The 23,806-nt window shown below is 38.8% G+C and overlaps 3 protein-coding genes across 7 annotated transcripts; 2 read left to right on the forward strand and 1 right to left on the reverse strand.

The window, feature by feature from the left end:
- Window positions 1-907: 907 nt before the first annotated feature.
- LOC110862616 lies at window positions 908-5,703 on the forward strand. 4 transcript variants are annotated; one of them, XM_035845727.1, is made up of 4 exons: window positions 1,002-1,254; window positions 1,331-2,396; window positions 2,484-3,491; window positions 3,862-5,703. In XM_035845727.1, exons 1-4 carry the CDS (start codon window positions 1,222-1,224, stop codon window positions 4,614-4,616), a joined length of 2,862 nt encoding a protein of 953 aa, XP_035701620.1. In that variant the 5' UTR covers window positions 1,002-1,221; the 3' UTR covers window positions 4,617-5,703. The 4 variants fall into 4 exon arrangements, with proteins under 4 accessions (XP_035701621.1, XP_035701619.1, XP_035701618.1 ...); XM_035845728.1 differs by lacking the exon at window positions 3,862-5,703 and having other exon boundaries at window positions 908-1,254; window positions 2,479-3,451; XM_035845726.1 differs by having other exon boundaries at window positions 1,000-1,254; window positions 1,331-3,491; window positions 3,934-5,703.
- LOC110862603 (high-affinity choline transporter 1) lies at window positions 5,446-16,390 on the reverse strand. The gene is made up of 14 exons (XM_022111821.2): window positions 14,573-16,390; window positions 12,876-13,259; window positions 12,741-12,811; window positions 12,572-12,647; window positions 12,352-12,509; window positions 12,103-12,264; window positions 11,779-11,908; window positions 11,057-11,286; window positions 10,237-10,270; window positions 10,096-10,165; window positions 9,949-10,001; window positions 9,685-9,865; window positions 9,467-9,605; window positions 5,446-9,391 (listed from the first exon to the last, which is right to left on the reverse strand). Exons 2-14 carry the CDS (start codon window positions 13,144-13,146, stop codon window positions 9,065-9,067), a joined length of 1,902 nt encoding a protein of 633 aa, XP_021967513.1. The 5' UTR covers window positions 13,147-13,259; window positions 14,573-16,390; the 3' UTR covers window positions 5,446-9,064.
- Window positions 16,391-21,720: 5,330 nt separating this feature from the next.
- On the forward strand, window positions 21,721-23,793 carry LOC110862617. 2 transcript variants are annotated; one of them, XM_035845731.1, is made up of 7 exons: window positions 21,721-21,903; window positions 22,492-22,614; window positions 22,719-22,924; window positions 23,000-23,103; window positions 23,163-23,217; window positions 23,292-23,435; window positions 23,508-23,793. In XM_035845731.1, the coding sequence occupies exons 1-7, from the start codon at window positions 21,756-21,758 to the stop codon at window positions 23,550-23,552; spliced, it is 825 nt and encodes a 274-aa protein (XP_035701624.1). In that variant the 5' UTR covers window positions 21,721-21,755; the 3' UTR covers window positions 23,553-23,793. The 2 variants fall into 2 exon arrangements, with proteins under 2 accessions (XP_035701624.1, XP_035701625.1); XM_035845732.1 differs by having other exon boundaries at window positions 22,495-22,614.
- Window positions 23,794-23,806: the final 13 nt, after the last annotated feature.

Consider the following 23,806-nt stretch of genomic DNA (forward strand, 5'->3'; position numbering starts at 1 on the left):
TCAGAATTTTGTTAATAACACGTCGATTTGCTTATGTATCCACAATGTTACAGAACTTAATTTTTTTGCATTTAGGAAACAATTTATTTAAATATTTCAGTTTCTAGGAATTAATCATACAAATAGATGTACAATTTCTTTGTGATGACGCACTTTAAAATTATCCAATGACTGAATCATGTCTGAAAAAATTACCTATTTAAATTTAAGATTTTCTGTCTTTTACTTTTTCATTTATTGATGACCACTTACATCCGGCAACGAAATGTACATCTATGAAACAAACGTGCATGAAAACAACGTACTTACATATGTACATGAAATATGAATTTGTAATGCGTGCCTACATTAAATTCTCAACATTCTAATGTTTGCATGTAAATACCGTGGTTTGTACCATTTAATCGTGGTTTCCAAAATTGATCATCTTTCTTGAGAGAAGTTTTTTCTCCACTTTTTTTGTAAACAATAATTTTATCGTAGAGATGAGACATTCATGGTTTATTGAACCGCAAAGCGTTTCTTTAACAAGTGCCTACTACAGCTTTGGGGCAGAGAGTCAAGTTCTAGGTCATTATTATTATTATTGCATTCACTTGCGCCGCACAACCAACCAACTAGCCACCACCTGTTTTATCTATCTACTTGGTCCTCGTGGGAAGGTAGCAATTGGTTGGGAGATGAACTTAACAACTTGCCTCAGTGTAAGTAACACCTTGAGACAAAGGAAATGAATGCATGCAAGCATCGTGGTTGCGATGCTCCCTTTATGGTCACAGCGACGCATTATTATGGTTTAACCCTTCTTCGTTTTCTATTTTTTTCACTTGTACACTTTTCTTCACGAAGCCAGTAGGAAGTTCAACATTGCGTGAATGTGGAAATAATTTTGAAACCCACAACGTAATGATATCATCGCGACCCACCATATTAAAGTGTGTGGCGTTAATGGGGGACTCTGTCCCCATTGCTTAAAAAGAGATAACTTTCACTACTTGTTCAGTATTTTGTTTTTGAGTGTCTGTGACTGATTATTGTTTTAGTAAAGTGGTGGTGAGAAATTGGGTTTAGGTACATATTTTTGTGCTTGAAAAGAGTTGAGGCTAAGGGACAGTCGTAGTTTAGAATTGTGGAAGTAGTCGTTGTTTGAATACTGAAGGAGCACCACGAGGAAAGTAAAAATATAGTGAATGGGTGTTTAATCGAAAGTTAGTAATTAACATGAAGTCCAGCATAATTGGATCGTTCTTGCTGGTAAGTAAATAAATACTACTGGAGGAGAAAGTGTTATGTAAACGGGGTCTAAAATAATGTCACTTATTTTTACTAGATTCTGTTAGTTGTCTCGTGTGCAACTGCAGAAAAAGTAGATCAGACTTCAGAAATCGAGAGTAGAATAGTCGCAGAAAATGGTGCTTCAAATGGCGACAAATTTCACAAGAAACGTAGCATCACCAACATTATGAAACTTTTACTTGGAGGAAATGTTCCACCAAATCATCCACTTGTAAAAGAAAGTGAGCCGAAAAGTTGGAATCTTGCGCCTCAAATTTTGGCCTCACTTCCCGGCAGCGGCTATGGTTTGGGGGGTGGTTGGGGTCCAACTCCGGCACAAAAACTGCAGCAGATTTTCGAAACGAAGGCAAAAATTTTACCATACACTGGTCAAGTGGCGAGCGGACTTATCGGGATTGGTGGGGTCAAGGGTGAAATCTTAAAACAAATTCATGGTTTAAGCACCTCGGTAATTGCCAATGTTGCCGCCGAAGCGGCGCAAAAAGCGGTACGGACCGCACTTGCGGCGCAAGCTGTGACGAATCAGGTTGCTCATGCGACGCCACACATTCTCAATGCTGCCGGTCAAGCTATTCATTCTGCCAAGGCGGCCAAGGGTGAACTCCTCCGACCCTTGATTCCCCATGCAAATGGGTATGCAAATTTTGGCGTTGGACTTGGTCACCATCATGATTTACATCAAGGATGGCACTCGACCCAGCAGAACTCATTCGCCCTCCCGAATTCTGGAAGTGCCGGAGATAAAACTCCGGGAGATCTACCTGGACCACCGTATTCGTCTCAATCCGTCCAAACCCAGTTGTATCAGGCACCCGCTTATCAAAATTCTTACTCCGCCGCTGCCTCGGCCGTCCCCTCCACCAGCAGTCCAGATTATGGTCAAGCTGCCATGTACAACATGCAGCAGAACGGTCAACAACAAGAATCTGCTTCAGAACCACAGCAGACACAAGATTACAACGAATTAGTGAATCAAATCACGAACGATGCCAGAAACCGTCTCAACGCTATCGACTACTCGACCCTGGCCCAGCAGCTGCAACTACAACAGCAGCAGCAGCAGAGACCCGGTCAAAACTATGGACCCCCCAAACCTCAAGGTTACAACCCTTCACCTCCTCCTCCTTCTCAAATTTATAACCCCATCAGTACTAACAATGCCAATACCACCTCTTTTCATAGTGCAGTTTCGGACGAGTCTTGGAGGAAATATTCAGGAAATGTTCAGGAAACTCCATCCATTCTTTCGAGCATCGCCCAAATCGCCGCGTCCAGCATATCCGCATACAAGTCACTCAGCACCATTGCCGACGTTTCCACCACCGCCGCAAGGAAATCCTCAACAGTCGCAGGCGACGCCACTCTATCCGGATCTGCCCCAACACCAACAGGCTTCGCAGGTCAATACCAACCAAGTCCCCATCAATTGGGGGGATTCTCAAGTCGCCCCCATTACGCCCAATCCCCCCAACCAATTCGACACTACCAAACCCAAAGTCCCCATCTCTACGCTGCAAGCTCTTCTAGCCGTGCCCAATATGTCCCCCACAATGTTGCAAAGTATTCTCCTCAAGCTCTCAGAAACACACCAAATGCCCACAGACTACATGATGCATCGGTCAAGCTCGGATCCAATTTACTACGACGACCAACAGCAACAATACAGTCCGGACACTATGACGCTGGGGTCGGATCCAGCCTTGGATCTCTTAGTCGATTCAGTCCTCAGCCAACCAGATCATATGTTGACCAAACGACACGCTCTTTTGGAGCCGGAAGAGCAATTCACACTCACGCCGGTCCGACGGCAAGAAACTTTGTTGGTGCATCCCGAACCTATCCTGGTTCCATCGCCCAAACTTCCCCTTTCACAGTTGGTGGACAGACTCAGAACCTTTTTGGTTCGGCGTCCAACTTCGCACCGACTTCCGCAGGGGGACAGCGATACGCATCACCCAGAGAGAACAGAGAACAATCAGCCTACAGTCTTAGTGGGTACAGAAGTCCTTATCTAACCAGCCATTTACACTCAGCGTCATCATCATCAACTAACCATAATTATCACCAACTTGCCCCTTCCCCCTCGGAACAATCCCTCAACTATGAGCTTCCCCCAACAACAAGTAGTCATTCACAATACAACAATATAGGACAATCCTCTCTCGGTGGTAGGAGTGTGCTTACGGCGAAAAAAGGTTCGAAAATAAGAATCTCAATTTCTACTATTAATGTCAACCCTGATCCTGACACACACAACGATTTACACAATAATAACTCCACAAATAACAAAAATCAACACCTAACACTAACCACACAAGCGACAATCCCTGCTAATAATAATAATCACAATAATGCCCACCTTACACAGACATTTCCACACCACACTCACTATAACACTCTAAACCAAGCTAACAACTCCACCGACAACACACTCCAACCACACCAACTTTCCCTCACCGTTTCTGACACGAATGGTCAAACCCCCATAAGTCTCGAGCAGTATGAGGACATTCTGGTCGCAAAGACGCCAGAATTTATCCCATCTTATGATTACGATTCCTCTAGGTGGATTAATACCCACACCCACCGACAGATCGGACCCCAACAGCCCAGTAAGTTTCACTCTTTTGATTCCAGTCAACGGCCCAGCCACCGTGACGAGAGACGACTCCCGACCCCAGTTCCAGTCCCGAATTTCCGAACGGTTTCCCAGCAGCAAAGAGAGAAGCGTGGAGGACATCAGCCTGACCAACGAGGAGGTGGAGGATTCTTCCGAGAAGCTCCCACGCCTCCATCTTCATCAGACGGCTACTTTCCCCAAGGGGGGTTCAGTTTCAGCAGCATCTTCCCGCTCTTCCAGCGAAGTGGTTTCGCCTCCTCAAAATCGTATCAGCAGTGGAGAAAGCACGAACCGCAGTTTCAAGCCCCAATCGCCTACTTACCCGGAACAGGACCCCGAATTTACTCCACCATCCCGAGACAACTACTTTATGTCGGACCGGATGGACCAGCAAGAACCCAGCAGCCAGGAGGATACGTCACAGGAACACCAAATTTACGATCTGTACCAACACCACCCAGTCATGCCGATGGAGCAGCCGGAAGCAAATCATCAGAGTCGGGAGAAAATCAGCAAAGAAGAAGTGGAACTGAAACGGGAAGCAATCTTCAAAATTCCAGACCGCAGAGTGCCACCAGCAACAAAAGCAGTCAAAGAAATGACGGAGAGAAGCAGCAAATCACAGAAAGAGCTTCAGGACGAAGAACGGAAAAAATCACTGTCAGAGCTTATCCAACAGTTGATAAAGCTGCTAAAGTAGACAAGACTAAAATGATACCCCGCAAAACTAGTAGTACAAATAACGACGTGGCTACCTCCGCAAAAGCCATGATTAGAAACGCCATCCTCCCCGCAATTACTACTATGTTTGGTGCTGCGTTTACTTAAAGTAGCATTTTTCATAAAATAAGTATGAAATTTTCAGAATTTTTATTTATTTGCTCTTTCTCACTACCGGATTTACTCGCAGTATTTAATCAAATATGATCACGATACATGTACTTTAAAATATCCAATTCAAAGCTATTTAAATGTGATTCAAGGCAGCTCTCGAGGACGTGATTTGATACAAAAATGATCAAATGAAAGTATGTAAATGTTCAAACTTATTAAACGTTAAGCAAATGATGCCAGCGATTTTTTTTCGAATGTCAACGAATAGAGGAAATAGCAAACAAAGTCATTTCTAATAACAGCACTCACTCAGCAAGGACATTCGACATCCACGTGAAGAAGTCGTTGCCAGTTTCTTCTACAGAAATCTGTATTAGGTAAGCAAGTAGTGGTGTTGTTAAAAACCTGATTTTTTACCATCATCAGGCCAATTTTACTTTCGTAAAAATAAAATCGAAAGTGAAATACATAAACTCGAAACTAACTGGTTTTTGTCGCCATAAAACGTGGACAGAACTCGTTACTTGTGGATTGGATGCAAGTTGTTGTTGTCTGTGCCTAACTTTCTCTTTCTTTCGAAGATGATCAGAAACCTGAGTGTGCACCAAAATACTCAAAGTGCTTAAATAGTGCTCTACCGATTATTTATAAATGGTGCAATTATTAAGTTCCACTTCCAACGTGGTTGGTCTGACTGTTGCCTGCAAATTAATTAAACGATTTCCACGTATGCATTGTGAATGACTATTATTGTTACGCTTTTATATGTATGTAAAACTAGGGAAGAAGCAATTTCAGTCGTGTTGTTATTAATTCGCGTAAATAAATATTTAATTTAAGCCAGGAACGATATCGATGCCAAAAATATGATACATTCGCTGTATTATATTTAATATTAATATGTAAATTAAAGTATGCTCGGATTATGCAAGAAATAAATTATGTAACCATTACACACAATTTCCCGCTAGTCATTTATTTTCGTACTACATAATTTCCACGCTATTATTTCTTTTTTAATTAACATTTTACTCTGATTGTTTTCTTTTGCACGGTGTGCGCATCTTCATTTTTATGCCGCTACATAGTTTAATTATCAGTTAAGTACATACATTTAGATAATATTTCTCTATTTTTGGTAGACTAGAACAGCATTCGGCTGTTGTATATTTTTATTTACAATAATCATAATTTTTAGAAATCCAATTACAAACATAACTTACGCATAAAATATTCTTTTAAATTTTGATATTTCTGTTCTGAATATTCATTTATTATGTGGAGTTAAGTACTTTTCTTACTACGTGTGAGGGTTTTGAGGGGATAATTCTCTTGGATAATAATACTTTTTCATATGTATGTATCTACATTGACTAATTATTTATACTACTCTTATACAATTCCTCCCACCCAGATTGATAAAATCGTACATATCTTGTTTGTTGGGAGTGTTGCTTGTATAATAATTTGTTCTTCTTTCTCTGGCTAAAAAATCCTAGATAATAATGATAAACTACTTTTGTTCTTCAGGTTCTATTAGGTCTCCGTATATGCACCGATAATAATCAGGTCTGCCTTCATTTTGGATTCCATACACATTTCATTAATTCCACGCTTTTCATATTGAGATCAGTACGACTAGTAAATATTAAAGAATGAGAACGAGTCTCTTCTTCTTAATGGATTTATATATACTTTTGCATGAATCTTTTTACTTTGTTGCCACCATTTTGTTCAGCTAAATGCTATCATTTTGACTAAAATGCTATGTTGTGTTGGTTCATCGGTATTTCATAAACCACAGGCAGGCAAATATAATCTGTGTATCGAGCAAGAAAATCGGACCAAAATATTTCGAATACTTTTTGTAGGACCAGAGCACATGATACATGTTACCAAAGCCTCGTACATACACAACTGTACACCAATGGGCAACTTGGACTATGATAAGTAAAACAAGGGACGCATAATATTTAAATCTCCATTTTTTTTAAACTGCATAAATCCTATAAAATGAAGGGACTGTATAGCAGGAAAATATAAGGTTTTGGTCTCTACGTGGTAAAAATACAGGTACAATTCAGATCAGAAATATTTAATAAGTACGTGAAATAAATTCATACAACAAAATAGTGTTGTAAAGGTCCAGCCTTTTAAGAGCGACATCTGCAATGATTAGTAAGATCACAATCCAGCTTCCGTGTAGTCTATGATAATAATACGGCAATGAATTTATATACATTTAAAGTCAAAAAATTGCAGAAAATGATACACACAAACAGATTAGTTGCAGAAGCAAATATACATATACGCATATGTAAATATATAAGCTGAATAAAAAATATTATTTACAACCTTCTTGTCCCGAAGCCCTGCATGGCAAAGACTACTTGACACAACAGACTTGTATATTTTCCTCTAAATTAGCTACCTAATTCTTCACATATATAATCCTATTTAAGTAATTTATGTACATAATTTTGACTACGATATCATCATTTCTTTTCGTGTAAAACGTTATATTGCTACTAATACACTAAAAATCCCATCTCAACCCACGGAGGAGACTACATCTTTGGTTTAATGTTACTACGGCTAAAAGTGAGACTAGTACATATATTGTTAGGATTATGCTATTATTATTTATAGATATGTATGTACAGCTATTGAACAACTCTGCTACCTTGTGGAATGTATGTATGTTGATTAGATATTCTTATGGATGCGATTAATTGCAATATCATTTAGTTATATATGTACAAGACTAGTTATTTATGATAACACAGACAATTCATTGGATGTATTCGATGACTCCATAATAAGAATGATATGTATTTATGATGATATGTACTTGTTTATAAAGCAGTGGTGGCGATGATGATGATATGATTTGTTTCTCTCTAGTTGAGAAAAGTTTGGCAAAGTGTTTAACATGCCAAATATTTCTTGTTATGTAATTTTGCTTATTATGGAAGGTCAAGTTTTCTTTTGTAAAACTTCTCGTTTCAAAGATTTATGTACAAGATTTTTATCAGAGCAAGAAGCATGAGGATATGTATGCATAATGTGTAATCGAGTTCAGTTAAAGGTCCAGCCATATGAATGATATGTATGTATTTGAATAATTGCATGCTGAAGAACGCAATGCAGAACCTCTTTTTATGAGCAATTAGCCAGCACGCAGCACGTCAAGGTGAAAACACCACTTGGCTCGCGAATTCGCGATGAGGGGAAAGTGTGCAAAATCGGAAATATGTATGTACATAAATATGTATTTGCAGAAATTCGTAGAGTATAAATAAGTACTAGATGACGTGGCAAACAAACAAGAACAAAGTAGGATTGACTGATAAATGGGTAGTTTTACCCGAATGAAAATTGTGCCAAAACCCAAATATTTTCGCAATTTCCACTTTCACCACTTTATTCTGTTTGCTTTTGATGAAAATCTACCCATTTAATAGGTTTCATTTCATTGACGTCAGCCAATATTTCGCTATTTTCTTGCCGACTGACTGCATTGATTGGCACCCGCACAAACAAAACAACAAAACCACCATCATCACCACCACCTTCGTTTCGTGGTTGTAAGCAATTGGGTGGAAAAAGCAGGAGAGCGGAACTCGCATGAATACGTATAAGTACCACCAGAAAAGAGGAAAGGAAAGGTAGACCCAGTCCGAGAATGGTGAAAGTCACAAGACAGAATATTAGCCTGGAGGAGGAAAGTTATGGATTTGGGACGGACCCAAGTGAATTCCTGCCATAATAATTCCTCAGAAACCTTCCAACTTATTATGCAAGTACTTAAAAGATGATCTCTTATTATGCAAGGAATGGTTGGACGGCGGCTGGTGATTATAAAACCATAAAGTAATCAGAACAAGAGAATTTATAATGGAGTGAAAATCCAGTCTGTCCAAATTATTATGCAACAAAACCTTGAATCTCTCGTGAATTTAGCAAATTTCCTGGAAAAGTCTGAAAGTCTACGATCGGATTGTTCTTAATAAGAAAGTCGGGCATACACGTTACTAATTTATTTATGACTTCCGTCGAGCCAAAAAAAGGTCCAGGTGAAATATGGTGGTGGTGGTGGTGGTGGTGAAGGTAGACGAAGGATAATGAAATATTGATCAGTTCCTACATATATGCTGGATAAAATGGAATACGTCCAGAAATAAAAGCCGGGGGACGAGCCAAGTCTGCGTCAGTACCAATTAACACGTAATTATGAGTGACATTTTGGTTATTCTAGTAGCAGCATGAGTAGTAGTATAGCCTTATCTTCTATGCTGGCAACAACCTAATTATTTATAACTTGGTTTGATATTGCTTTACATTTTTGACCGGGGTCCGTTTATCACCCTCGTCTTCGCTGTCGGGTAGACTGACTTGGGGCCGATTTTGACCGCTTCTTCCGGGACCGCCACCCCCACCACCACTTCTTCCCCCAGAAGGGCCGCCAGGTCTCGATTTCCCGCCCGGGTTGTTAGGCCGCCTGGCGTTGTTGGTATCCTCGTCGGAATCGGATAATGCAGCGGCTGGGTTGACACGACCGTTCATTTCTTCCATTGCACAGTATTTCTGAACCATTGCGGCAGTCATGACGGTCATTTCGCCTTCATTCGGCTCGTCCACCTAGAGAGAAGAGAAACATGGTTTGGTCAAGTTTAGAAATTCGTTTAGTATTCAAATTAGTTAAGAGCTTATTACCGTCATTTTGTCCTCCGGGATGTTGACGACACAGCGAAAGTAGTCATATTTTGGGGGCAGAGTCCCGGAATGGAAAAGCCAGTCCGTCAGTTTGGACACGCCGGCCAAGGTGAAAAGTGAGAGAAGCATGCAAAATGTGCTGCGGGAGGGAAAGGTTAATATATGTAAATTAGTATGTAAACTTATTCTTAGGTACATATGAAATAAAATGTATATACCGAAAGGGAAAGCGCTGAACTTCCCAAGCACCCGTCTCCGCATTTGCAGGCTCGTAGTATGGAAAGTGGATTAGTGCCGGCAAATGGAGCAATTCTTCACCTCCACCAAGTCTGAAGACGAACGCAATGATGTAAGCGGCCAAGCTGCCGTACGTGTTGCAATAGTGACGAAAGTGGACCACTAAAATCGGGTTGAGTTAAAAAAAGTTGTTACTTGGGCTTTGTAACTTTTTTTAGCACGATATGAAACACGAGGATTCTTACCCATCAAGAGTTGCGGAAACAGAATTACGTATACCAGATCTGAGCACATGGTCCTGAAACAGGGGAAAATTTTTATTATTAATAGTTTTGCTTAAATTATGCAACTAATTACAATTATTTAAAGAATGTATACACTAAATTACTTACCATAGTCCATAAATGCTGGGAATCGTAAGAGCCATGATTGTCGCCATTGTTCCCACGATGAATATGGACACTGAAATAATGCAGGACAAATATTCATGTCTGTAGGTGCCTTTGTAATCCAAATTGTAAAGAAAGACTTACCACGCATCACCCAAATAATCTCGATTTCGGATGCCTGTAAAAAGCATATACAAAAAGAACATGGATAAGAGAACAATACAAGACCAGCAAAAGCAGCAGCAGCCACACAATAAAAATCCCTACTTGTGGGTAATCACTATTTTGTGCGAGAGTGATGTAATGCCCAATCAAGGTGTTAGCAGACAGGATACAAGCTTCGAATCTCTCATTCACTTTCTCTCCCCCACTTCCACCACCACCACCCTTGCGGATTACGCTAGATCACAATGACACAATGGTTTGGTGGTGAATGGGAATGATGCTACATGAGCATAATGGAGACGAGAAGTGGGGGCATTTACAAGGATTCTTTCATTAGTTTCATGAAGCAGTCACGGGTAGTTTGCTCAACTCAGGTTACTACATCCAGTGAATTAAAGCAAATGATTGTGCAGAGACAAATAGAAAGAGAAGGAAAGGACATTATTTGACCAGAAAAGGATATAATGAAATTGCTTCATCAATACGAGGCTCCAGTGGCCGCGGAATATGTGGGGACAGCAACATTGTGGGATAGGGGGTGGGAAGGGTTTATATAACATGGGCAGATGGTGAGGACATCGAATAACCGTGGGGACAGAAGAACAATGTCCTCACCCTTCCGCGGCCATTGCAAGGCTCCCCTTCGTACTTTGTGCAATCTAATCTAAAAATTTTGTCGATCATTCCTTCAGAGAATAGTACGGCTTATCGTTAGGCGGTCACTTACTGGCGACAATTTGCTCTCCTTCTCTCTCTCTTTACAACAATGACATGAAACATGATTAGAACGATCACTCACCCGGAGTCGGAATATAAGGCGATAGATATTTCTGGCGAACATGGACGATGCAGAGAGCACGCTGGAGTCGGCAGACGACATTACGGCCGCGGAAACCGCACCGAGTCCAAAGAATGAAACGACATCCGGGGTCAAATGGTGCATCACGAGGGGCAGAACCATGTTGGATTCACCTCTCGCAGCAGGTGAGGATCCGTCATACATTTCACCGTAGTGAGTTTGATTCCAATCTAGAAGAGATTTACAATGACATAAAATTAAACGGTGTCACTGCATGGGTTTTCATTGTGTAGATTCGTTTAAGAGATATCGTTTCAGCGAGCCATAAAGGGAACAATGTTAAACACACGTTTAGTTTTATGGGCACAACTTTTTTTTTACCAAGATAATGGAATTTTTTGACGTAAAGTGCATATATTTTTAGTAATATGACCCTGGAGAGTAGGACTGAAAAGACTGACTACAAATGACGTAGAATATCAAAAATAAAATTTCCAGATAAAAGCAACATTATGGGACAAACTTTGAATCCATGAATGTTTTAGAATCCTATATCACTCCTTTTAAGGGACATGAATTCGGGAAAAAGGCATGAGGCAAAATGAGATAAACTTTCTCCAGAGTCAGACACCAATAAAATATTTGCCTAAAGATTTCTTTACCCGGACTTGCGCTTTCGGATCTAAGTATGAATAAAACAGTCGAATAAATTCTAACATTACCTGTGACCTTTGCAATCGCTCCGATGATAACAGGTGGGAGCGCCATGAGAAAGCATCCAACGGCAGCGACATAGGATAATATTTGCGCCCCGAGAGCAGTTTTACTTGACAAGACCCGTTGAAAGTAAACCTAAAAAACAATTGGATTACATTAAATCTCTCGTGGCAGTGAAAAGGTGTGCAAATACGGGAATGCAAACATTTTGAGGAAATCTTGTTTAGACAAGATTTCACCTGGGACATGTAATAACGTGCGGTTTGGTTTGCGAGAATGGGTAGAAAATGTCACAGGAAAAGAGAGAAAGCATGTATTTCGATTCTTACCTGCCAAGGTATCCCTCCGAAGATGAGAAGCAGCGCATAATCAGCCCACATCCCATACTCTTCCGTTTTTAGATGTCCAACCCAATCAATTTCAGGATTTGTGAGAGCTTCTGTCAACGAACCTACGGCTTCATGTGTCAGTGCGAATGGGATACAGAGCCACTACGGAGAAGAGGAGGAGAAGACAGTTAATCATCGTGTCAGCGATGGAATAGCAGAAATTATTAATGGATCGATTTGATTATGTACCAGGCCTATAAAGATGCAAAAGAGTTGGATAACATCGGTGTACGCGACACTGTACAAGCCTCCAAAGAGCGTGTAGAAGACGGCAATACACGCGGATAGTATGACTGAGGTGTTCTTATCCATGTCAATGATGACGGAAAGGGTGGCACCAAGTGCGGCTAAAATTCGAAAAACAGAGTTTCGGAAAATCTGTCCAGAAATTGAAAATCTGAAAATTTACCCAAAATTCCTGCCGCCCAAAACACCTCGCCACAAAGTGCCGGGAGGAAGAGGAGGCCTCCCATCCGTTCTCCAAACTATAATAAAATAAGTCACATTTTTCGCAAATTAAATATTTGCAATATTTGTAAATTCATCCTTCCCAAGTTTTTAGCATATCCTCTACTCACCGCATCTTGCAGTGGATCCAGCATAGTAACGTAACCTTGTCGTCTCATTTCGTTGGCGAAAAATATTCCACCTGAGACAATCAAATCAAAATAAGTTTCTGAAAAATAATACGCACAAATATTCACCCAACTCACCCATTACGAGAGACAATGAATATCCAAATGGCGCTTGACACCAGACCAGGCCCGTCGTATAGATCGCCTCAGCCGTTCCATTAATATAACCACCTCCCACCCAGGTAGCCGTCATGGTAAAGATGCCGACAAACATGCCAATATTTCTTCCAGCCAACATGACCTCGTCCTCAGACTGTGCTCCGGATCCCTTCCTCCCGGCCCAGATGCCCACGGCGAGGATCATGATGTAGAAGAGGACGATGGAAATCACGCCCCACACGTTCAGCATTTTGATGATGATTTAATGAGGAAATTTACAGAATAATTTTTATAGATGGTGGTGAAGAAGGGGTGAATTTGATAATGAATGAGGGTGTAAGAAGAAGTTGTGGTGATAAGTTTCTGCAAAATTTTAAAATTATGTATGCGATTAACATCAAGTTTAAAAATAGACATTGTACTAATTTTTGCAAATAGGTTGAATTTTCACCATAAATTGGCACATACATACTTCTATCATTACTCGGATTTGCCCACTACACGTGGCATGCATAACTAAACTACAATTGTCAACTATTTACCTAAAAGTTTTGCAAAAACCGATAAAAAAGTTACATACATTTGACGCACAAGTTTTAGGTCCGCATAATCAATGGCCAAACCCTGCGTGCAAGTGTATGTAGCTCCATTTATGTATTTTATTTGCAACAAAGTTGACGAAACGAAGGAATAATAAAGCTCAACTTCCCACACGCTCAAATAAAACGGCATTCATGGAACAAAAATGGAGCACGGAATTCGGTAAGTAACTGAAGATCCGGGAAAGTAGGGGCTGCCTGCCTTTCTCCCGACACGACACACATTTCCTTATGTAGCTAACCTTCAATGCATTGCATTCGACTGACTCTCCACTTTCACGTCACGTTATTTCGCAACCAACCATGTTTCAAATACATGTGCAAAATTAGATGGAATTGTGTTCCAATAACTGGTTGCAAAAATATTGATGCAATCAAATTCATTCTGGGTAACCTATATTTCCATGCTTTGTTATTATGAAATAAATATTTTTTTCAGATTCAGATTCAGATTAGTTTTTAGTTAGTCACTTCCAAAACTCGGCAGGAAATACGTGGGCTAAAAACAACTTTACGCTTTATGAGGGTAATAATTGACCTTTCACTTGAATAGGAGGGAACAGTCCCATAGTGCCCGTTTTCTTCTACCCACCACGTCCGCTGAGACGATGATAGATTATTATTATTCATGAATTTTTTATTGCATTTCAGAAAACAGGGGAGCTTTGAAAGGTGTATAAATGAGTATGAAAATACATACACATATATTTTTGTAATTATAAAAAATGACGTGTGACACCTGTCTCACGTGGATGAATTCAACCATTCATTTATTGGTGAAAAAAAACTTGTCGAATTTAAAATTTAAATTATAACGGATTCACGGACAGCCGGGTGGATGAACATCATCAAAGGCGTCGGTCTGCCCTGTAATTGTCTCGCATTTGGAAATGAATTGTGCGTGATGTCGAATGCCGAGGGAGAAATTAATAACTTATCTAAATTAGCTGTTGATTGGTGCATGAACTACATGTGTAGCAAATATGTAAGTTTAACCCGTTCTTAATTCTCATCACACTTAAAATATACATGCATCCATAATAATCCAATTTCTAAAAAAAACTGCAACGTGCTTACCGCGTGTCGTGAGAGTGAGTGATCAATACTATGGACCAGTAGAAGTAGCAGAAGTTGTTTAGTATAGCGAAGAAGTTTATAACTTGGATTAGTTCATTTTTTACAACTTTTTACAAGATTTACAGTTTTACAATCCACGGAAGACTCACGACTGAAGTGTATTTGATATAGCACCAGGAAAGAAGAATTTTGAAGTTTATGAGATGATTAGCAAATCCGATGAGTTGAGATGAGACGGGAAGATCATGGAAATTTCTCCGTTGAAGAAATAAATATATCTCTCTTTATGTTTTATATATAAATTAATTTGTCCGTAAATGTACGCATATTTTGTTGTACACGTCAGCAGGAACCTATGATTTTGGCTACATATTTATTTCTCCCCAAAAAAGTATGAATTTATGTTAGGACAAGCCTTAATTTCTTTTCTCCTTGGGATAAGTTTTATTTTTTTGGAGGGTGGAGATTTCAGGGAAGATTTAGATTTTTTGGGAGAAAGTCGTTTAAAAATATTGATTTGGGTTTTTTTCTTTATATAATTTATTAATATCAATTAAATATTCCTGCCCGATTTGTACGAGTATATAGTTTAAATGATTTGGTTAATTTTTTACGTGCCTGGATTCCGTACACACTCAAATTTATACGTTGTTTGGCCGTTGCTTGTTTAGATTGCTGATTGATATCGATTGATTATTTGGGGTTGGATTATTTATTATTGGAAATTTTATAATCACTATAATTTTGTGGCTACTTTCGTATAGTTATTTTTAAAGAATAATAAAAGAGAGAGAAAAGAGAGAGGGGAAGTTGTAACAAAAATACGTATATATTTTCAATACAATTTGATACCTTTGCAATAACTAGAGTTTCATGGACTTGGATTTCAGGGCGAAATCAAAAGTGCTTTTAATATAGATTTTATTTGTAAGGATTTCTACCTGGTAAAATTCTAATTACAATTTGAAAACTTAAACGAAAAGTTGAGGGCAGTAGTCGCCCCAACGCAAACTGGTCTTCTGCGAAGGTGTATTTCGTGTTTTAAATTTCAGCCCGAACATCTACGATACTTTTTCATGTGGAATTCCTTTACACTCACACATTTGAGCTAATTTCACACAACGGCACCACCCTGATCACACTTTTTATATGGATTTAAATTCGCTAATTATATATGTATTTATTTATTTATTTCCCTAATTGTCTCACTTTTGTAATAAATGAGACAAAAAAGTTTTCAGGATGCATCGTCATTTTCTTTACACGTTGCCAGCAACGAATTTAAAATTATTATTTCGGTAAAAGGTACAGGTGATTACAGAGGTCCATGGATGATAAATATTGCACAAACTCTGGTAAAATATTTGCTTAATAAATTATCTATGTATTATCACACGAGCTATGAGGACGAAGCGACTAAATACAATTTCGACTTATTAACAGGTTGATATGTATCTTGCAGATAATGTAATTCTTCTTGTTGTGAATTGTTCCATACGATTCTGGGAGATAGATAATAGCGAATATCAAGCGGTCTAATGCTTCCAAGGTTTCATGTAAGTCACGGAGATTGAACGTGTTCCAACGCAAACCTTGCCTGTCTGAGAGTCAAGTAAGTCTCTCTTTCTCCCGGATGATGGTCTCTGAATTGGTCGTGAATCCAATGCAGCCTGAGCTACTGCTGGCTGGCTACATTCACCAAATTCCGTGCTGTTCACGAGGAGAGGGAGAAAGTGGTGGTGGTCTGGTGTGCCCCGGTAGAAGGACAAATATCGATCGTTGTCCTCCTTTTCTGCCGCTCCTTTCCCCAACCAAACCAAAACCGTGTAGGGTTGCATTACATAGCTGGCAATGGAAGAAATAGATGCATGATTGCATGCACAGTGCTGAAATGGACAAGGATAGCAGGACGTAACGTAGGTATGAAGGAGGGCGGAGGTAGAGAGGCAATCATCTAAAAAAAGTGAAAGACAAAGTAAAAATACGGAGAAAGTTGGGGGAATTGCGTCGCTGTTTTACTTTACACACAAATTCCATCAAGTTGAATTAAGCAGGGAATAGATTAAAAGGCAGAGGAGTTAATACTTTTCATTCAGAAGGAATCTCCCAGGTTTTTGAGTTGAAAGGTGAGAAGACACAAAGGAAAATAGGTGGGTGTTGGAATGTAGGAGGTACATGTGTATGTAGGATATGAAGCATGAAAAGTGCATGAATGTAACACTTTATACTTTTCACGGCAAGGATCCAATAATAAAATCCCATGATTTTTAACGCCACGCCGTATGTACATGGTTAACTGCTTTTAAAGGAGATAGAACTAGACATGTAAACACGTGAAGTGAAAATTGCCCGAAACTTATGTCTTTAACCCTGAAATCACATTACGCTATATTTCAAAATGCTTTATAAAACATTTACAGGTGGGCATCATCATCAATCTAATTGAGTTACTCTAGTAAATTGCATGCCCTCTATTTATTTTTACTCGGAAAAAGTGTTTAACTAAAAAGAGAAAGTATTTATCTCAAATAGAAGGGAACCAATCTAACGTCTGATGAAAAAATTGTGGTGAATTTCCTGCCAGGCATTTAACCTAACTGGTTCCTCTCCTCATAATAATGTTAATCATCCATCCAGCTATTTTCAGTAATAGAGAGGTGCTTCCGATGGTGGAGAAAGTAGAAAAAGATCCACAATGTCTGTCTTCCTCCCTTCAATTTATCGAAGGCTCGAGGGACCCTATGCTCCTGGCCACGTTCCAAGTCGAAGAAAATTGGGATTCCAGCAGTGGTGGGAGAGATCTACTCTTAACTTTCTCCTTCCACCACCACGAACGGTGAGAAAGAGCGAGAGGAGATATCCGTGTGATGACTTTGTGAGGACATGCGTCATCCTAGAGGCAGAGGCGGAGAAAGTCCTCCATTGGTTGTTCCACAGCGAGGCGTAGGTGGCCTATTAATGTATTCACTCGTTCTCTCTCTTGCAGGAGAGAAAAAGGTCAAATCTATCCCGTCCGGGCCGTTGTTTCAGTCTCATCCATCTCCATCTCGGGCGATGCATACGTATGTACATGCATCTGATGTGCTCTTACTTTCTCTCTCAGGCACTACTGGTTCCTTGCCTGCTTCGACTTGTGCCATATCCATTAAATCATTCTCCTAAACTATCCTTCCGCTACGGCCACAAGTCTACGTCGCAAGAGACCTATAACCAGATATTGTATGAGATAACGACAATAAGACAAATTACAAAAAGTTCCCTGTGTCACACAGCCATTTAACGGCGTGTGCAGGACGGGGAGCTGGAGCTGTGCCTCGTTACGAGCTAAATGCCAGGAACTGATTCACTTGCCAAAAAGGGATGGAGAATCTCAGAGTTGTGACGGATGAGAAAAATTAATCACATTTTTCTTGAGGGGAAAAACAGCAAGGAGAATGATTTGGGGTAGATATGTACATTCATGTGAACGATTTATTGAGGATATCTCTCCGAAAAAGCGCATTTCACACAATTAAATTACCCTCGATTTCGGCATGACAAAATTTTAAATTATGTTCGTGACATATGTAACGACTACATACTGTACTTCACTTTTTGGCAATTTCTCTGGTGTTTGAGCTCCGGTGGTTGAGTGAGGTAGATAAGGATGCAGTTAGGTTAACTCATATTTCTGCCCGGTTTCGCCACGAGGCTCGGCTGAACAAAGGATGGATGAGTGGTGGTAGACACGCTAAAGTGCCCCTGAGGAATATACAAGAGTTCAATTCGTTTTCAGCTGAATGATGATGATAGTTGGTTGAATACATACTTGTGATTTGGCTCTTCTCGGTACTTGTGAGTGGTTTGGTAGGTTAGCTATTTTAGAACCATGTAACACAATAGAGTGTTTTTTATGGTATTGAATTACATAAAATTTAGAAACGTCTATATCTGTAAATTCCTCTTGCGTGTTGTGTCAAACGTATGAATGATTTCACTAATAAAAAATTACGAAAGCATTTTACACAACTTTTAGTTTGAATGGAATCCAATTTTTTATTACTTTTATGTATCTCCGGAACGGAAGCATTGTGCAACTGACATTTAACAGGCTGAAGAGAAGTTACTCGAAAAAGGAGATAAAACCAACAGTCAACACCCAACCAGAGAAAAATCAGGGAAGAACTTTCTAGGGAGAAAGGTGTTATAAAGGAAAGTAGGTCATCGAGACAATTTGGAGGCTCAGCAGCACTCGGAAGATTCCTGGCCTACTTTTCATCTTGGATAGATTGGGATTATTATTATGAGAGGAGGCTACAGCCCGGCAGCGTCGGATGAGAGGGACTGACTGATAATAATGTTTTTACATTGTTAAAAGTCGAACCACTCAAGCATAAGAGAGCTTCTATTCAATAAAAATGATGTAGTTGAAAAATATTGCGTAAATAAAAACGTAGTGTGAAAGCATATTGGATAAAGTTTGCGGCAGGGTTTGGGTGAAAGCTGGGTGAAAGCACAAACTGCTATGAAAAAATATGCGCAAAAAAATAAATAAAGTAAAAATATAACTATCTCTGTATGAAAATTTCAACTGCTTTCATACAGATATTTGGACGATTATTCTGCAGAAAAATTGTATACAGAGCGATATGCACAAAAACTATGCAATGAATTATGAATTATGCGTAATTATCTACGGACGGTTATGTAGAATTAACCCGGAAGAATTTTTTTGCAGAATCATGCAATTTTTGCTGCAGATATGATTTTGAAGGCCACTTATGCAGAATTCTGCAAAATACTACACACGATTTTCATACGGGTCGCTTAGCTCGATAGATGTGAATTAATTACATAATTTGGTCGTTAAAGGACCGCCAGACCATTGATAAGATATGTTACTTCCGGTCATTCTAATGTCACATGGAAATTAATTAATGTTTTATGATAAATTAAACTAGCTAATTGTGGTTCTGCTTTTCCTAGTTGTGGTCATTCACTAATACAATTTTTCACACCAACTCAGGTGGCTTTTTAGTCTCGAATTAGTTTCAAAGCATTTTACTCCGTGCTTAGAAGCTGAATATTTGAGACAGTTTCGTAATTTGAAATTACTACGTATACACAATGAGAAACTTTGCAAGGTTTTCACTTACTGCTGCAATTTATTTGCTATTTATTTACACTTTATGGGCTCCTACAACTCTCGCTCAGGAAGAATTGGACGAGGATGACGCTTATTATCAAGAAGGTATTTATGTATAATATACATAGTTCTTCCTTAATTACAAATAAAACAAAAATACTTAATTCATGCATTTCCTGTTATAGAAAACAGAAATCTGCGGTCGTATTACGTTTAGCGTCAATCATTTGGAATGGACGTCAGTCAGAAATTTAAAAAATTGTATGCACAATTTTCTATCCCAATTTTAAACCCAAAATAAAATTATAACTTGAATTGGTTACAAAAATAAACTTTTACTTGCGTCATTTACATAAACACTACGTAAAACTGCATAACACAAACCTACCTCCTTTTCCTGGATGTGGTATGGCAATCTTATCACGCCTTCCTTGATTTAGTAATGCGTATATAATAAATTATAGTATTTTCTAATGTTGTGCATGCATATATAAACCAAATTGTGCCGCTAATAGTCAACACATTATCTAATAAATGGTGCAACTGAATTAAACTAAAAGTATTTGTTCCATAATTTATGCAATACATATTCCCAAAATTTTCAAAACAGTTCATTTAAAAAAAGATCTCCCCTAAACAAGATGCGTGCCACTCTTGCCATTACTTTGATCTGCATGACTCTAGCCTTATTGTTCCTGGAACAATCACAAGGACAAAAGACTGATTTCGATGGGGAGTATTTTGATCCCATCGAGGGTAAGACAACTAAATACTTATTTATGGACGACCTTATTAACTAAGCGGAATAAGAAGAAATAATATTAAAAAATGTGTCAATTTCCAGAACCAATTCGCAGAGCTCGGTCATACATTTACGGTCAAGGGGAATATCTGGACGGAGAAGAGACCGCTGCCCGGGCTGAGCGACAGTACGGCAATTATCTGAATCCCGACGAGAAATAAAGAGGGGAAGGAATACATACATACTTTTTACGTCTATATGAATACATAATATGCATAAAAGAATAGAATTCCTATTGCGGTTAATGCAATTTTGAATTGTACACACACATGCAGAACTTACTCCTAAATAAACAATAACTTGATCAAGCGTTGCGAAAATTCATATATGAAATCAACCACGAACGGGGCCAAGGCTTTTAATTTTAATAAGGTTTTCATGTCTCCCTCTTCATTTGAAGCGACGATTTGTATACAGCATGCAGTTGCAGGTTGACATTCTCAAGAAGAAATTTCCCTCAAGGTGCATAGTGCAAAATAATTTGACATAATTAGCTTTCTAACAGCCTTGCAGAGCGAAAAGGAGGTACACACACGGTCCAAACTATTATGAAACACAAAAATTAAGCTCTTTTGTAATACATAATATTCTAACTAACTTAATTAGGACGAAGGTTCTTTGAATTAACGAAATGCACTATGTATATTTAACTAGTGTCCATAACTAGACAGAAATTCAGACAAAACCCGTCAGTCTGGGGTGCATTAGCGTTTGTTTGTTCCATACTTTTGGTCGGTGAAAGTGAGTGATTAATTTCGACATAATGTGAACTAATATCAAAGCAAGCACACAACTGTTGCTTTTTTGGTCTGTTTGTTTATTTGTTTGCCTTCTCGGGCTTATTTTCTCCAAGAAAACGAAATACTCATAAATATGTTCAAGACGGCGAGACGCTAGACTTTTTTTATAAATGCATTACGCTAATGAGAACACCCATTATGTACATTTGGTCTCTGCGGTGGATCGATGTTGACGAGTTTTCCTTTGGCGTGTCAATGTTCATGTCGTTTCAGGTGTTTTTTTCCGGCGAACGTACGTATTACCTACGCAGAAAATAATGTAACCAGAGGTCAATCCATTCTTTTGTCTCAATGCGTGCCTAGACTTGGAAGAAAGTTCATTTGTTGATACGTATATTTACTGATACTGCCAGCAAGCAATAAGTACATACATACATAATTTGTGGTTGATTAACTATCTCCCCGTCGGGGGTAGGCTAGAATTAAGAGAAGAAAGGTGAGACCCCTGTCATTGGTATGAACAGTGTTAAAACGGACGAAGCTCTGCAAGACGTTTGGGAAACAAATCTAATTCCTGCAGTTGTTCCAGACCATACGAGCAGTTCGCCACATGTCATTTCAGAACAGCCCAGGACGACGCTTTCCTCCTTGCCGGATGGAACAGGTTGGTCATCATGAACTAAAGAATATGAGTACAAAAAAACATGAATAATATTTTGCATAATTCTGATTATAATCAAAAATCGGGTTTAGATTTTGCGAAAATTCGTATTAAAACTAATCAATATTACATATTCATATTAGTAATATTTTCGTGTAACATTACATTTTTATCGGCACGTTTGCTAATAAACAACAGGAGATTAGTATTCCATTCCCGCAGTTATTTTATTGCATACATATCCAAAATATTTTAACCTTGAATAGTACAACCAACTATGTATTTATTTAGAAATAACTTGCCCCACTCGGTGCTGATCGATTGATTATATGGACACACAAATTCGTCCCATATTTGATTACATACCTTTATACAGAATTGATGACCACTACTGGATAGATAGATACACATACAAGTTCATATTTATTCTGCCAACTTCACCACTATTATTCAAGGGGCCATGTTTCTTTAACAAGAATTGAGAACAAGAAAAGGGCCGTTTCTCTTCAGCTTTTATGCTTTTATTTGACATGCTAAAAGTAGTTTGTCAAACTTGATAAGTTTTACTCACTTATAAAAAAATTATAACAGCAGCAGCAGAGCTAAAAGGATCCGTCCACCATTACACTCGAAGAACTCACCAGCCCAGCAAAAATCCAGAAGTGTCCGCTCGCTTAGCTGGCGTCGAGGAGGTCGTCATATCATTGGAACAATGTGAGTTGGTTACATTTATGCATATTTATTTAATATTTACATAAATATGTACGTATGTACGTCACTTGTATAAAGTATTGATTTTAATTTTCAATGTTGGTCAGCCTTTCTTCACTGTGTGAGCTCTAACGCGACGAAATATTTTGTGCGGGACGTGTCCAAAGGAGAGGAGTCAGTAATTTTTGAAGCGACCCAGGCAGCGTCAACCATCTGGAATTTTGGATCTCTTAGAAATGTCGTCCTTAGAGCAGACGACGTGCCGTTTGCACGAGTTTGTTTCAAAGAAAAGCATTATTGCATTGAGAGTCTTGTAATTAAAGAATTGATTCATTTTAAGATGCAAGATTTGCATCTTGGTCATTAATATCATATTTATTTTTATCAGGTTTTGGCAGTTTACGCACCTCCTGAATCTCTCATTGGCACAGTTGAAGAAAGTTCGAGCTGCTTTGTGCTTTCTTCGGAATTCATTCTTGGAGATTCGAATGGGTAAATTTCTGTGAATAAAAATTTTCACTTCAAATTTTTCTGAATTTCTATTCCAATAGGGACCATTTGTTTCGGATAAATTGTGATAAAGGATTCTGCACTTCTCAATTTTTTGTGAGTCATTTTATAATTTAAATGGGTATTTTAAATATGCACAAGCAATTTATAATTTTCTAACGATAATTTAGGTCACTTCTTTACAAAACCTTGATGATTCGAATGACCAAGTGGCACAAATCCTTGAAAAATCCGGCACCAGTATTAGAGTCAAGTTTGTTGCAAAAATGAGCATTACCAGCAAGTTGATCTTGATTGGATTTTGTATCGGGGCTGTAAGTAATTTTAAGAGTATGGCATCATTTCACAACCACACAAACATTAACAATTTACGGTTTCTACTTCAGATTCATAAAGGATTTTGCCAGAACATGACCGACTCACAAAGTTAATACTTCAATCTCTGTTATATAAATATTTTATTTTTTAACCGCCAATTATGTATACATACACTTTCATCAAAACAACTTGTCATCATAATTATCTTTGAGAGAATGAATGAGAACGACAACCAATTTATACAGCTTGACAACTTGAGACTTTCCCATTTCTGGAAACTCTCTCACATTGCCTCCGCTCTTCTAAATCAATCAAAACGTTTATAAATAATAAATCAAACATTACAAATCGCAACTCTGAAACCACT

Source organism: Folsomia candida, unplaced genomic scaffold (genome assembly GCF_002217175.1).
Source record: "Folsomia candida strain VU population unplaced genomic scaffold, ASM221717v1 Fcan01_Sc063, whole genome shotgun sequence".
In the NCBI taxonomy this organism is placed as follows: Eukaryota; Metazoa; Arthropoda; class Collembola; order Entomobryomorpha; family Isotomidae; genus Folsomia; species Folsomia candida.

Bases quoted from the DNA above. Each gene is read 5' to 3' on its own strand.
- LOC110862603 (XM_022111821.2), bottom strand. From the start codon at position 13,146: ATGCTGAACGTGTGGGGCGTGATTTCCATCGTCCTCTTCTACATCATG. The intron at 12,648-12,740 runs GTGAGTAGAGGA...ATTTTATTATAG, and splicing joins TGGATCCACTGCAAGATGCG to TTTGGAGAACGGATGGGAGG. The intron at 9,392-9,466 runs GTAATAAGCTCT...TCTTCTCTCTAG, and splicing joins TCCCGGAGGACAAAATGACG to GTGGACGAGCCGAATGAAGG.
- LOC110862617 (XM_035845731.1), top strand. From the start codon at position 21,756: ATGAACAGTGTTAAAACGGACGAAGCTCTGCAAGACGTTTGGGAAACA. The intron at 21,904-22,491 runs GTTGGTCATCAT...AAATTATAACAG, and splicing joins CTCCTTGCCGGATGGAACAG to CAGCAGCAGAGCTAAAAGGA. The intron at 23,218-23,291 runs GTGAGTCATTTT...ACGATAATTTAG, and splicing joins TCTGCACTTCTCAATTTTTT to GTCACTTCTTTACAAAACCT.
- LOC110862616 (XM_035845725.1), top strand. From the start codon at position 1,222: ATGAAGTCCAGCATAATTGGATCGTTCTTGCTG. The intron at 1,255-1,330 runs GTAAGTAAATAA...TATTTTTACTAG, and splicing joins TAATTGGATCGTTCTTGCTG to ATTCTGTTAGTTGTCTCGTG. The intron at 3,492-3,861 runs GTTCGAAAATAA...CGATTCCTCTAG, and splicing joins TGTGCTTACGGCGAAAAAAG to GTGGATTAATACCCACACCC.